The 14,350-nt window shown below is 38.3% G+C and overlaps 1 protein-coding gene across 5 annotated transcripts in view; it reads left to right on the forward strand.

The window, feature by feature from the left end:
- Nucleotides 1-14,350, forward strand: part of EIF4G3 (eukaryotic translation initiation factor 4 gamma 3) — a 151,151-nt gene that overhangs the window by 26,244 nt on the left and 110,557 nt on the right. For all 5 annotated transcript variants that reach the window (XM_029948756.1, XM_029948757.1, XM_029948758.1 and 2 more), the window contains 3 exons: nt 2,121-2,218; nt 4,218-4,340; nt 12,618-12,726. In XM_029948756.1, coding sequence (XP_029804616.1) covers nt 2,121-2,218; nt 4,218-4,340; nt 12,618-12,726 — 330 coding nt within the window. The remainder of the gene's footprint in view (nt 1-2,120; nt 2,219-4,217; nt 4,341-12,617; nt 12,727-14,350) is intronic.

Here is a 14,350-nt window from a genome sequence, read left to right on the forward strand (position 1 = left end):
TGTGTGGGTTTTTTTAAATGTTTATTTATTTTTGAGATAGCACCGACAGCAGGGAAGGGGTGAGAGAGAGAGGGAGACACAGAAGCAGGCTTCAGTTTCTTAGTTGTCAGCTCAGAGCTCAATGCAGGGCTCCAACTCACAAAATGTGAGATCATGACCTCAGCTGAAGTCAGACACTCAACCAACTGAGCCACCCAGGTGCCCCAAAATAAATGTTTTTAAATGCCTCTGACTATATAAGAAGTTGGATTAGTATTTATAAAAGATAACCATTGTTTCATAGGGTAGAAGGCATGCTCTGCTGGGGTCCATAGTTGACTTGATACTGTACTGATTGTGTTTAACCCCATTGCTGAGGCAGCCTGTGCTGCCAGGTTTATCTGGCTGGTAGTTATTGTATGTGTATTATATGCCAGTCATGTTGACTTGAAACTGTTTCATTAAACAATCTTTTTTTCTTAAAGGGATGATTCATCTTTTGGATCTTATTTCACTTTTAAACAAAGTTTAGTGTAAAAAATATGGCAAGGTGAGCATATTGTATTGTTTGTCTAGCAACATTTGAAACCAATTTTAGGATTGTTTCTGAGTTTTAGAACTAGTGACATTATACAGTAGTGAAGAATTGCTTATATAAGCTTGGTTTTGAGGGGTGCCCAGGTGGCTCAGTTGGTTAAGCATCCACCTTCAGCTCAGGTCGTGATCTTGTGGTTTGTGAGTTTGAGCCTTGCATCAAGCTCTCTGCTATCAGCACAGAGCCTGCTATGGATCCTCTGTCCCGTCTTTCTTTTCCTTTCTCTCTCTCTGTCTGTCTATCAAAAATAAACAAACACAAAAAGAAATAAGGTTGATTTTGAGAACGCAAAGTCTACACTACTAGAAAGATGGCTAAGGTGTTTTTTCTCTTTTTACACTGAATTATTAAAATCCTAGCCATGCCCCCGTTTAGATCTTCTCCCTATTTGATTGAGACCTGCACAGTTCTGGTACTGCAAATCATATTGCTTCCAGGAAAGTGCCACTTGAAGATTATGACGATGATGGTGGGGATGGTTTGATGTTGATGTTGACGCTCATAATAGAGCCAACATTATTTGTTTATGAAAGTACCAAAAAGTTTACCTGTGTTAACTAACTATCTTCATACCTTCATTTTTTTCCCTTCTTGTTATCAGGGCTCAGTATCAGTGCTCCTACCAAAGGCCAGTCTTCTACTTGAGCACTAGACCCCAGCATTTACACATTTAAGGCTATTTCTGTAGTTGTCCTCTTCTGGCATAATTATTTTCTTTCTCTCTCTCTGCTGGATTAGTCCTTTCAGCATATAGGCATATTATTTCATTCATGTCCTAACAAACAAAACAAAGCAAAACAAAAACACCTTTTTTTGCTTTTCTTAATAGCAAAATTTTTAATAAAAGGAGTTATCTGTGTGCTGCTGTCTTAATTTCCATCTCATTTCCCTATTGAATTCACCCTAATTAGGAGGCATTCCCCTTACACTACCCATGTAACTTTTGTCATGGTCATCAGTGAATTGTACTTTACTGAATCTTTGTTGACCTCTCAGTGCCATTTGACATAGAACCAGTGTCATGGGAAGCCACCATTAAGGCTTAGCAAATGTTCTACTGTTATAGCAGAAAAGAACCCAACATTGGTTCTCTGCTGGTAGAGAGAAGAATTAAACAATTCCCAAGCCGTAAGATGATCAGATATTCTCCTGCCTCTAACTAAATCCACACACAAAACAGTCCCACAAACCCTTGTTTGAAAAGCTCACTGCGGGGAATAGGTGGGTCCCCAGGATAGATTTTTAAAAGCAGTGCTATACTTTAATTAGGGTTTTGAAAGGTAACGGATGGCCATCTGCAGGAGTTGGTTATTTAGTTGTTTTCATATTGGATGCTAACAAAAAGATCGCTGTTATGAGTGTTTGGAATCATTTCATGATCACTTTAGTAGACAGAGGGGAATTAGTGGATAGAGATGATTAAGAGGGACGTTTTTGTTACTTTTTTTTTTTTACCAGGTTGTGTGGAGACAGAGTGCCATTAGTAGTCTTATAGTGGTTGACAAAATAACTGAATGCTTCTTCTCATTTTTTTCTAATTCTATAGGAACGCCTTTTTACCCAAGTCAGCCAGTGTATCAGTCAGCACCAATCATAGTGCCTACGCAGCAGCAGCCCCCTCCAACCAAGAGAGAGAAAAAAACAGTAAGAGATATTTCTTCATTTTTCTTGTTTTAAAATTGAATGCACATTCACTTGTCAGATAAGTTTAACCACAGCTATAGTCATTATTCATCTCAGTTCACAAATAACTGCATTTGTTTGTTCTTCCCTTACGTCCTTACCACTAGACCAAAGGATTTGTATGGACATATACTAAAAGTTTCAAGTACCATTTGCTTAATATCATTTTTCAGCATGCACTGAGCTAGGTGTGCCAGGTGACCACACGCCGTCCTCAGAGCGGGACGTGTGTCTCTGCTAAGATCTTACTGAGGGGAGTCTCAGCTCAGTTGTCACATCCTGATGATTGTCCTTTCACTTAGTCCTGTTCAGTTCTGCATTCAAATATGAACTGACTGAGGGAAATCAGCACAGGGAACATGGGCAAAATATTAAGGATAATAGAAAAATCCTCCCTGTTAGAACATTTCTTTTTAGAATGAGCAGAATTTAGAAAATGTATTCTAATTGTTTTTAAAGAAGTTACAGGGGCTTTGTCTCTGTCTAGAAAGGCAGACTCAAGAAAACTAGAGTGCGGTAATACATGATTCATGTTGTAGGACATACTGTAGAAGAGTGGCTTGCAATTTTTTACCTCTTAGGTTAGGGCACATGAAACGGAGTTCACAAAGGTACGATAGGTGGGAGGGATATTGTCACAGTCAGTCAGTCCTCTTTTTTTATATATTTTTTCACACAGTCAGTGTGAAAAACAGTGCTCTTGTTTAGTAAAAATTAACAAGACTCAAAGCTTGGTTCTTTTATTACCAGACACAAATTTATTGTGGACACATCATTATAAACAGGACATGCCAGTGTTTCTAGACCCTGCACTTGAGAAAGTGTGCTTTGGAAATGCTGAAACAGCATGGTGGATACTGGACTTGAAGAACACTCAGGATGCACAAACATTAGTAAAGAAGAGAATGAAAATGGAAGACATAATAGATGCTACTGCAGAAGAAAAATAAAACAAAATGAATTAGAACCAGTATTTAAAACTGTAGTAGAAACCAGTTTCTTCACCTGAAAACCTAGCTGATACTAGGAATCTTACTGAAGAACTCCCCAAACAGCTTCCAGATCCTGGTGGTTTTATTAATGAATTCTTCGGTATTTCCAAGAAGCCAGGTCTACCTTGGCTGCTCTCTGGAGGCAATGAGAGCAGACGGGGCCTTTATGTCTCAGCACATCGTAGGAAGGCCTACGTCCTGGTGCTCTCTCTCCTTTGTAGCTCTGACTCCACTGATCTCTGTGAGCATAGGGAGCCTTGAAAATTTAAGAGAACACCACACAAATTGGTCTGCATCTTGCATCTTTTCATTTACCAGTAATTCTTGATGATCATTCCATATCAGTACATGTAGATCTATTTCATTCTGTTTACTGTCTGTTTGGTATTTAATTGTAAGAATGGAGCATAATTTTTTTTTAATTACTGTGTTCTTGATCAGCCTTGAGATTGTTTCTGTGCCTTTGCTTGAAAAGCCACTGTTGCACTTAGCATTCTTACATGCATATGGAAGGTCATCTGCAATTTAAATTCCTATTCCTGATTACTAGCATACGCACATGTTTCATTTCGTTAACCATCTAAGGCCCTTAAAACTTCACTCTACAGAGTAACATATATTTTAAGACGATTTTATTTATGAATCTTATGTTAATTTTTGTACATAAAATCAGTTACTTTGGCAGTGCTTATAAGACAAGCATTAATATTTTGCCTTTTTGACCTAGAAATTCAGCAAATTGGATCTCTTTTTAGCTTGTTATTCTAATGTGTTCAAGTCAGAACTAATGTCCTAAATTTCTTTGAATGACCCCGTATGGTTCTGTGACTGAATAAAGCCAGATGTGGTGATTATCAACTTTGATATTTGGTCGGTTGCCGAGGTTATGCCTTTAATCCATCATATGCCTGTAAGTGTACTACATAGATACCCATCTCTAAATATGCCTTTTTATTCTGACCTTATAGATAAGAATTCGGGATCCAAACCAGGGAGGGAAAGACATAACAGAGGAGATTATGTCTGGAGGTGGCAGCAGAAATCCGACTCCACCCATAGGGGGACCCACTTCCACGCCCACCCCTCCTCAGGTGAGATGGGGTCCGCCGTGAGGGAAGGCGCCGCGTGTTTGTTCACGAACCCCTGCGGGACTCCTCTTTGTTCTGTAGCTGCTTTCTGACTTTCTGTGTCCGTCAGTTGTCTAGAGCCTCAGATATCTAAATGATACCTAAACAGCCATGTTCTTTCTCTTAACAAATTGTTACAACTTCCAGATTTTTATTGTCTCCACAGTCAGGGCATAGCTGCTGCCACTTTTCTTAGTGAGCTATTGCATGATACGAAAAGGTGTCGCAGTTCCTGTGGAAACGTAATCAGTAAATGTGTATTTCATGTTTCAGTGTGAGCCCTAGGAATTAAATGCTGTGTACTGTTTATGAAAACTTTAACGTTGAAAATTTAAACTGTGTTACTTAACATTATTGTTTGGGGTGAATGCCTATGTAATTCAGAGCATATGTAGACGTCTCTCAAGTATACCTCTTACCTTTTAGGACCCCACAAATAAGCTTTTTGATTGGAGGTTGTCTTCTTTAATTTCCATGGGTTATTAGAAAATTCTGTCGGTTAAGCACCTTTTTGTTCCTGTTATAGAGTGTGGTTATCAGGGTCTTCGAAAGTTCACTTTCTTGCTTTTAGAAATCAAGACATTCCAGGAGAAGCTGGAATTTAAACTGTAATACAGGCTGGAATTCCGAAATCTGCCAGCATTTTGATTTCATCACTTGGTCACTTTAAATTTTGAAAAACCATTGAGAAGAGTTGAGAGATTTTCAAAGCTTTAAAATACCTAAACTGAGAGCTCAGCATATAAAACAGATAAACTGAAAATTACTGAGTTATGGGGGCTGCTTCCTTCCCCCATTTGTGGCTTGATGATGAGCTATGTCTCAGGGGCCAGTTTATAAATATGTGATACATGGATAATTATCATTTAAGAATGATAGACCATTGACTTGATTTTTAGTAACATAGGTTAAAAAGTTGCTACAAATGTTCTTAAAAATTAATATCACAAATACATGACTGAGTTTAGAGCTCCTTAAAAATTTGTTAATTGATTTAATTTCTTCCCTGGCAGTGAACATGGGAGAGGTAACATTTACATGTTTAAGTTGCGTAGTTATGTGTTCAGTTATGTATAGGGCATACTAGAAAAAACTTAGAATTGGTTGATTAGGACAGTTAAATTTTGGTCTGTATTTTCCCACATTAATTAAAATATCGTCATTTTCAAGCTGTATACCTGACAACCTTTTGTTGATTTGTGTTCAGTTCTCAACTTGAACATACAGTTTAGTATATCTTTTTGCATTTTAATTCCCTGTGGTTTGAGTTTCCTTAATCTTATCAAGCTTGATATCCTGTGCTCTTTTCGTTACCTTTACTGAAATCCTTTTGTTTTTTATTTTTCATCAGGGACCACAGGCCTGAATACAAGTATATGTGTTTGTTTAAACATAAAGAAAATTAAATGTTCACTTTTAATTGATAAAGGCCATCAGTCAGTAATTTTAATTGATAATACTTTCTGATGTGGCATATAGTGATGAGGCATCAGTTTATTTTATTAGGTGATTACACTTAAAACCACATTTATTAATCTGTTGTCTTTCCAAATTCATGAAATGAACACACTGCTTTTTACTGGAGACATACATACTAAAGGGGAACATGAAACGTCTCAAGAACAACCACATAAGCATGATGATGGCAGCTGACTTGGTTTCAGTTTTGGAAATACCATGGTGCCCAAAGAATAGGAGAGACCATCCCTTGTTAAAGGAGGCATTTATTACTTCCAGTCTGGTATATTAGGTAAAAATGTTGACCCACTGTTTTAAATGAAACTGGAAATCTTTATTTATGTAAAAAAGCTGCACATTTTAAATGTTGATGGCGAGGCGCCTGGGCGGCTCAGTTGGTTAAGTGTCTGACTTCCGCTCAGGTCATGATCTCATAGTCTGTGGGTTCGAGCCCCGCATTAGGCTCTGTGCTGACAGCTCAGAGCCTGGAACCTGCTTCGGATTCTGTGTCTCCCTCTCTCTTTGCCCCTCCCCTGCTCCCTCTTTGTCTGTCTCTCAGAATAAAATAAAGATATAAAAAATAAATTTAAAAAATAAATGTTGATGGCTAATTCTAACAAATAGCACTGTGCCAGCCGAAGAAAACTGAGTCGGCTTAGCCTAAAGATCACAAGTTGGCAAGTGTGATCTAATTCTAGACAGATCCTGAACCATACTCTAGTTATTAAGACTGCAGATGAGACATCCTCTGTGAGAATTTATGACTGAATAGTCCATTGCTTTTGACCTTATATTGGATCCGCTTTGCACCACGGTTGCAGGTGCTGTGTATGAATAGCCCAGCCGTTCCCTATCCCTTGAGGTCACCCCAGTCTTTTTAATTGAGACCGAGGACACTTACTAATATATGTATGGCGGGGCCTCCTGTGAAGTGTGTACAGAAAATTATCAGTGCACAGATCCGATCAAGTGGGACAGAATTGCAGCACAGGCTCAAATGTATTGGATCACAGAAACCTGTCATGGTGGTGCTGGTGAGATAGTACAGGGGAGGGTTTACAAGCAGTGGCTCAGAACCAAGCATACTTGGTTTCAAGTCCCAGTTCCACTTCTTAATCTTGTAACTGTAGCCAAATGACTGAATTTTACAGAGGCTTAGTTTCCACTTTTAAAAATGTAGAAAATAAAACCTATCGTATATAGGTACTATAAGATTAAATGAGAGAAAATATTTAACGTGGCTTAACCTCGGCATAGTGAGCATTCAGTGCACAGCGCATGTTGTTAGTATTGCAGTTTTCAATATTTCAGGAAGTTCAGAGAAGGGCTGGAAGCGTCTGGGAAGGCTTCACAGCAGAGGTGGCATTTGGTCTGAGTTCCCAGATTGCTGTTCACAAAATGAAAAGAGAGAGGTGGATATTCAAGGCAGAGGGACGGTATGTGCAAAAAGGTGGTGTGTGTAGATGGGAAGTTAGACAAAAGGCCATTACCGCTTCAGCTGGTAAGTTAGGGAGCTAGTATATTACCGCTTCAGCTGGTAAGTTAGGGAGCTAGTAGAAGGGAGAGCAAACCACGTAGGGAAACATTTAGCAGCGGGTTTACTAAGAAAGGGTTATGGAAAGAATGACCTTCTAATTTGTCATCTAAATTGGGGCAGTTCTGGAATGAGTGGGGATGCTGTGGATCGTTTTGCTGGGACAACAGGCGTAAACCAGTCCTGTCCAGGGGACAGGGTGCGCGGGTACCCTGGCGGCTGAGATGCTGGATTTATAGGGAAACATCACATGGAGCATACACAGGAGAGTCTGGAGGGGGGGGTAATAAATTTCATTTTGGCAAGCATTCAAGGTAATTAATTTAGAGAAACTGATGAGGTTTATGTGAGGAGAATAGAAAAGAGAAAAAGGGTTTTGCTGCTACTTTGTTTTTACCTTAAGTAGTAGATTGAATTTGAAATTGCCCTGCTTGCTTAGTTTTAAAAGGATATGGAATGAGTCCTAAAGATTTTATATCTCACAACTATAAAAACTGCAGGTGTGCATATGCACGTGCCCATGCAGATGATCACAGCACACAGACGAAGTGTGGGGGTAGACATCACAGAGTGCTGGGACACTTGCCGCATGTCAGCGCTCTGACACTTAGAACTGTGACCTTCGGTCAGAAGGCTGTTAAGTCCATTTAACCCCTGCTTTTTCATCAGTAAAATGAGGGATTGTACTAAGTAATCCCAGAGTTCCCTGTTAGCCTTTAATTGTTAAAGTGGAAGGGGCTCCTGGGTGGGCTCAGTTGGTTAAGCTTCAGACTTCAGCTCTGGTCATGATCTCAGGGTTCAGGTTTGTGTGTTCAAGCCCCATGTTGGACTCCCTGCTATCAGCACAAAACCCACTTCAGATCCTCTGTCCCCCTCTCTCTCTGCCCCACCCCCGCTCACACTTTCTCTCTCTGAAAAATAAACATGAGGGGCGCCTGGGTGGCTCGGTCAGATGATCGTCCAACTTTGGATTAGGTCATGATCTCATGGACTGTGGGTTCAAGCTCTGTGTCAGGCTCTGTGCTGACAGCTCAGAGACTGGAGCCTGCTTCACATTCTGTGTCTTCCTCTCTCTTTACCCTACCCTGCTTGTGCTCTCTCTCTCAAAGATAAACAAACATTAAGAAGTAAAAAAAATAAACATTAAAAAATGTTTTAAAGTGGGAAAGAAGGAATATTTTTGTTACTTTCCCTCAGCATCACACTCTCTCAGCTGTATCTCTGTTGTTGATAGCAGTAAGGCACAAGGAACATTTCTGTATTGAGAAATGGGCAAGAGGGGCGCCTGGGTGGCTTAGTCAGTTAAGCCTCTGACCTCAGCTCAGGTCATGATCTCACCACTCATGGGTTTGAGCCCCACATCAGGCTCTGTGCTGAAAGCTCAGAGCATGGGGCTTGTTTTGGATTCTGTGTTTCCCTCTCTCTCTGCCCCTCCCCTACTCTGTCTCTCTCTCAAAAATAAGTAAACATTAAAAAAAAAAAAAAAGAACGAAAGAAAGAAAAAGAAATGTGGTTAGATGCCTGAGAGATTTTCTGGGACCCTATAGGGTATACATAAATATATGAGGCTATATAGGGAAGGGTTCCACAATTGTCTGCTTCCAAAGGCTGAGGTGATGTGTCACAATCACTTAATTTTGGGGGGCACCTTTGGTGCTTCAGTTGGTTAAGCGTCCGACTTCAGCTCAGGTCATGATCTCACGATCAGTGAGTTCAAGCCCCACATCAGGCTCTGTGCTGCTGACAGCTCAGAGCCTGGAGCCTGCTTTGGATTTTGTGTTTCCCCCTCTCTCTCTGCTCCTCCCCTGCTCAAGCTCTGTTTCTATCTCTCAAAAATAAATAAATGTTAAAATTTTTTAATCGCTTAATTTTTTTAATGAACTCTATATACATTTCTTCCTCTCCCTACTACCTTTTTTCTTTTTCCTGTTTTAAGAATTACTCTCATAGTGAAGCATTGTTATAACTTGAGAGAGAGTCCTATGCCACAGAGTGTAGGTACAGAGAAAATGATGGAAACTATTAATTGCTTATATATCTTAGGAAAGATATAGCCTTCTCTGTTATTGGGAAAATTACAAAGTCAGCAAGTCAACTTGATAACGGTAACCTTAAATTCTAACCATTCGTTAGTTTTGTAGTGTTATAATCTGTACACTAAGTGGGTAAGTTCCTGCACAGAGAATTTGAAGGAGGAACCCTCATAATGTAAACAAAACCAGTCTTTCAAAATGTCATTTTGTTGAGGTGGTTGTAGCTCTAATGAGTTTATATCATTACTCTACCCTGAAATATATATGTTTTTTTTATAATATTGTCTTCAATAAAGATGGGGTTATTGAATTAAATCACATTGTTCTCCATCTTTAATAAATTAATTTCTCATTAGTAGTCTCTTTTGACTTAAAAGTTATACTTTCCAGGGTGCATGGCTGGCTCAGTATGCGGGGCATGCAATTCTTGATCTCACGTTGTAAGTTTGAGCCCCACACTGGGCATAGAGATTACGTAAGAAAAAAAAAAGAAAAAGAAAAACAACAGTGTTTTTCAATAGTGTGGGAAGTGTTGTAAACTTTAAACAGATTATCTGGGTTGGGGTAGATTCTCTCAGAAATTTTTAATGAGCTGTCACAATGAACAGAGACTCTTAGTGGCTATGGATAAGCTGTTCTCTTGCTTAAAACGAATTTATACGTGAACAGTCAGACAGTTCTATATAGAATTATAGAGCAAGGTTATTGATTTCATCAGGTCTGTTTCCATCAGGGTCCTAAGCAGGCTCCAGTCTCTGAGATGTCTGCACAGAGCCAGACATGGGGCTCTAACTCATGAACCGTGAGATCGTGGCCTGAGCTAAAGTTGGATGCTTAAGTGACTGAGCCACTCAGGTGCCCCAGCATTTAAAAAAAAAAAAGAAAAGAAAAGCTTGCCTAGCAAGACCCCTCTTGGGAGATTGCCCTGAAGCAAAGCCTCCCCCCCTCCCACAGGAGAATAGGGGGGAGATGTCTGTCCCCTAGGCTAATTAGTCAAGATTATAAGTCAAGACTTTTTGTAGTTATTTCATTAGGAAAAAATATGAAATTAGAAGTTAAGCTAAAATTTTGAGATTATCCTTAATTAAAATTAATCTAAAACACGGTGAGAGTATTGAATTATATTGATGTGAATTTCATTTTCTTGATGCTTTCAGAGCCCTAGAGAATGTTAAAGGTGAAGGGTCTTTCAAGATCTTTATTCAGTTCTTTTGCATTTTACAGCTAAGGAAACTGAGAGGTCATTTCCTAGCACTTTGTGGTTCCATAACCATGTACTGGATATTAGGATTTGGGACTGAGATTTAACCCACAAGTTTACCTCAATCCTTTCTTATCAATGCTTATACATAAATCTTCCTAGGCCTTTGTTTATTTTAAAAATGTCTTTGCAGTTGTCTCTTTAATATGATTGCAGATATTTTAATCTGAGCTCGAAAAATCTCTCTGATCAGTACAGATTTATAGGTATTAATGGCCTTTTACTGTCTTAAACATTTCGTCTTATATGTAGATGTCATTTTGTTTACCTAGTTTTAACAATTACCTGGGGGTTTTTTTGTGTTGGGTTTTTTTGTTTTGTTTTGTTTTGTTTGTTATTTTCCTAGGTAACTGGAGTTAATATTTTCTTCCTTTTAGGTAAATGGTAAAATCTACAGGTCTTTCTTTCCTTTTTAATAAATGCTACCTAACATAGTCTGTCCTTCCTTCTAGAGCTATTTTCAGCCTTAAAATCAAACTGAGTCTCTATTTTCATTTATAATTATGAAGTGGCTCTAATTTTTGAATTTTAATAACATCTTTTTCCCCACCAGTACTAAGGATTCAGAGTAATCATGGCAGTGCTTTTCATTTATTTGTCCACCATTCAACGTGAAAACTAACTGTCTTCATTTTTTTATATACAGAAATATAGATTTTAGTAGTGTTCATTTAGAAATAATTATAGAATATGATAATCACTCTCATGTTTTAATGAATAGGTAAAAATAATAGTACTTTTTGCCTTCCTGTCTGTTACTTTGTACAGTCCAGATAAAATCAAACATAAATTGCAAGTTGTACGTTCTGAAAGCATTGTTATTTAAATGACATATAAGTGGTATGTATCTGAGCAGGTTATCTTTTTTATATTCCTCTTCTAAATGAGACTTACAAATTTGAAAATATTTTTTATTAACTCTCAGTTTTTTATGTGGCCCTACCCAGTCCATATTCATTCAGACCTTCATTTCCCCTCTTGTCTGAAACACACACATGCATGCACACAGAATCAGAAATGTGCAGGGACTCTGTTCTTAAAGCTCTGCTAGAACTCAATGTAGGAGATTCTAGCTATCAAAAAAATAAATAAATAAAAGACCTTGGATCTCTGATGAGAGACACTGCTTTGTTTTGTGGCTTTTGTGTAACCCTCAAATCCAGAACAAATACCTGCCAGGGAGCTGATGTAGAATGAGTGTTCTCGTCCTCTCTTCTGTCATTCTCTAAGTTGCACGGTGGCGGCCGCTGTCCCTGCCTGCTCTGCGGGGACTCTGGTGGCCGCTTTGGATCCCGGTGAAGTGGTTGAGTGAAAAGGAAGTTTCCTTTTAGCTCTGAAAAAATATCTTACCCAGATTTCTGACTCTGGAAGACACTATCCTTCACCCAGAATTTAAAGACATTTTAAAGTGAAAATACCTTACATACCTACAAGTTGCATTTTACCTGTGTGATTATATGACAAAAATCACTCTTCATTATTGTTTTCTTTAATTAGTAACTGGTTTTAAAACATCATAACTTGTCCAGCTTTGGTCAGATGAACCATTTGCTAGGTAGTTTGTAAGTGAAGTTGACTGGATTTGGTCTTTGGGAGGAGGTTAATTACCTCTTAGATGTGATATCTACTGTAAAGTAGAAAAAAGTCAATTGTTTCTTAGAAGGAACCCTGGAGGATACATTTATACTAATGATTTTTGTGCTTTCTTCTCTTGCCATGGTTAATAGTAATCATCTCTTTTCCTTCCCCTTTCCTGCTGCCTCTTTCCTTTTCTTCCTGTTTTCTGTACTTTTTGAATTATTAAACTGGCCTATGTATTTTTTCCTTGCCTTTTTTTTTTTTTTAATTTTGTGATTTCCTGCCCCTCTCTGTCTTCCCCACTTGCTTGGGTTCCATGTTGCTAGTTTTTATGTTCGCATGCTCATTATCACCCTTTTTTGTACTTCAAATCCCAGCAGCTGTCCAGCCAGGTCCCTGAGCACAGCCCTCTGGTTTATGGGACTGTCGAGAGCACTCATCTTGCTGCCAGCACCCCTGTCACTGCAGCTAGCGACCAGAAGCAAGGTTTGTGTGTTCCTGTTTTCTTCCGTCTTTTTTATATTAACTACATTCCCCTCACCATTTAACGGTAAGAGCAAAACATCTGAGGTTTACTTAGATACTAAACATAACATTGACATGGAAAATAAAAAAGTTCTACTTCTAGGAAGGTAAAGTAGGGTTGCTAGTAAAATTTTTTCCTGTATTTTATTAATGCCTCAGTGTTGATATTTATGTACAGGTCAAAACTTGGTTGCCTGACTCAGTTAGTTTTTGTTTTGTTTTCTTGTATAGGGGAAACAGTGTTGGGGAAATAAATCAACAGTTTAATTTATATATTTAACATATTCTTTTGTATCTTGCTCTTTTTAAAAACATGAAATATTTTTAGCAATTTGGCTCCATAGCCTCAGTTCTGTTGTGCCGGGCTTACCCTGGCTCTTCCCCGCGCTAGTGTCCTGTCTTGCTGAGTCCTTGTGCTGCGGGTCTCAATTACACCAGGGTCTCGACTCCTGTTTATCTTGAACATGAAGTGTAAAGTGTTTGTTGAAATAAGTATACAAATTGCCTTTTGAATTATAAATAGAAAACTATAAGGGAAGTTTCATGTCAGAAAATGGGATATCACAGTCTCTCTCCCTCTCTTGCTGAGTTGGATTTAGGTTGACCTTAAGCAAAACTGGGAACAGTTGTCTGTCATTAGGCACAGGGGAAAGCAGGTGATACTGAGCATGGTTTTGAGAATGTTTCTGACTTCATTCTAAGAATGAGTGGAAATCATAGGTGATTTCTAATTTTTTGAATTATTCATTCCTCCCTTGATAGCTGGCTGTTGCTAAATACACTTTTTAAAACATTATTCTTTAAAAAGTACTTGGGAATTGGCACATAACCTAAGTGATATTTAATATTACTGATTTTTTACTGGACTGCAAGTTAATCATACTTATAAACTTATGTTTGATTCAGTGTTTTCTACAGCATAAAACGATAATAGGATTTATTTTCTCTTTAGTATTAAGGAACCTAGTAAACTTGACCACAGACATAACCAGTATTTTATTTGTTTAATAAGATTGTTTTAAACCAAAATACTGGTATTAAGCCCTAACCTGGCATGCTAAAAGTTGCATTATCAGATTCTTCTTTTGGCAGTGTTCAGAGATAGACTCATGCATGCTTAGACTTAATTTTTTTAATATGAAAGCCATTCATCTTGCTGGAATGCACTGTGTAGGTTTTATGGAAGACCATTTTCTATCTCCAGTGATAGAGCGTTTTTGAGTCAAGAATCAGAATGTTTTTAATCTGAGTAGAAATGAACTACCAGGGTAATCTCTTCAAAACTTTATTAGTTTTGCGGAGCTGTAATCCCTTTGCTAGTTAGAATTATGCTAAGCATATTGAATACTTAACCATCAAAAGAGGTTTCAAAGCATACCTGTCCTCTATGAAAACTTCAGCTGGGCCACGATATAAAGAATTCTTAAGATGACCTAATGATGATAGCTTTGCCTTGTTATAGTTTTTAGATTATGAAACACCTTCACTTTGTCATATTTATGCCTTAATTTCTTTTCATAAGGAAGAATGCAGAATTACTGGTTTCCTCTAGGTTTTTTATGCTTAGTGGAACTTTGAATAGTAA

Source organism: Suricata suricatta, chromosome 8 (genome assembly GCF_006229205.1).
Source record: "Suricata suricatta isolate VVHF042 chromosome 8, meerkat_22Aug2017_6uvM2_HiC, whole genome shotgun sequence".
Taxonomy (NCBI): Eukaryota; Metazoa; Chordata; class Mammalia; order Carnivora; family Herpestidae; genus Suricata; species Suricata suricatta.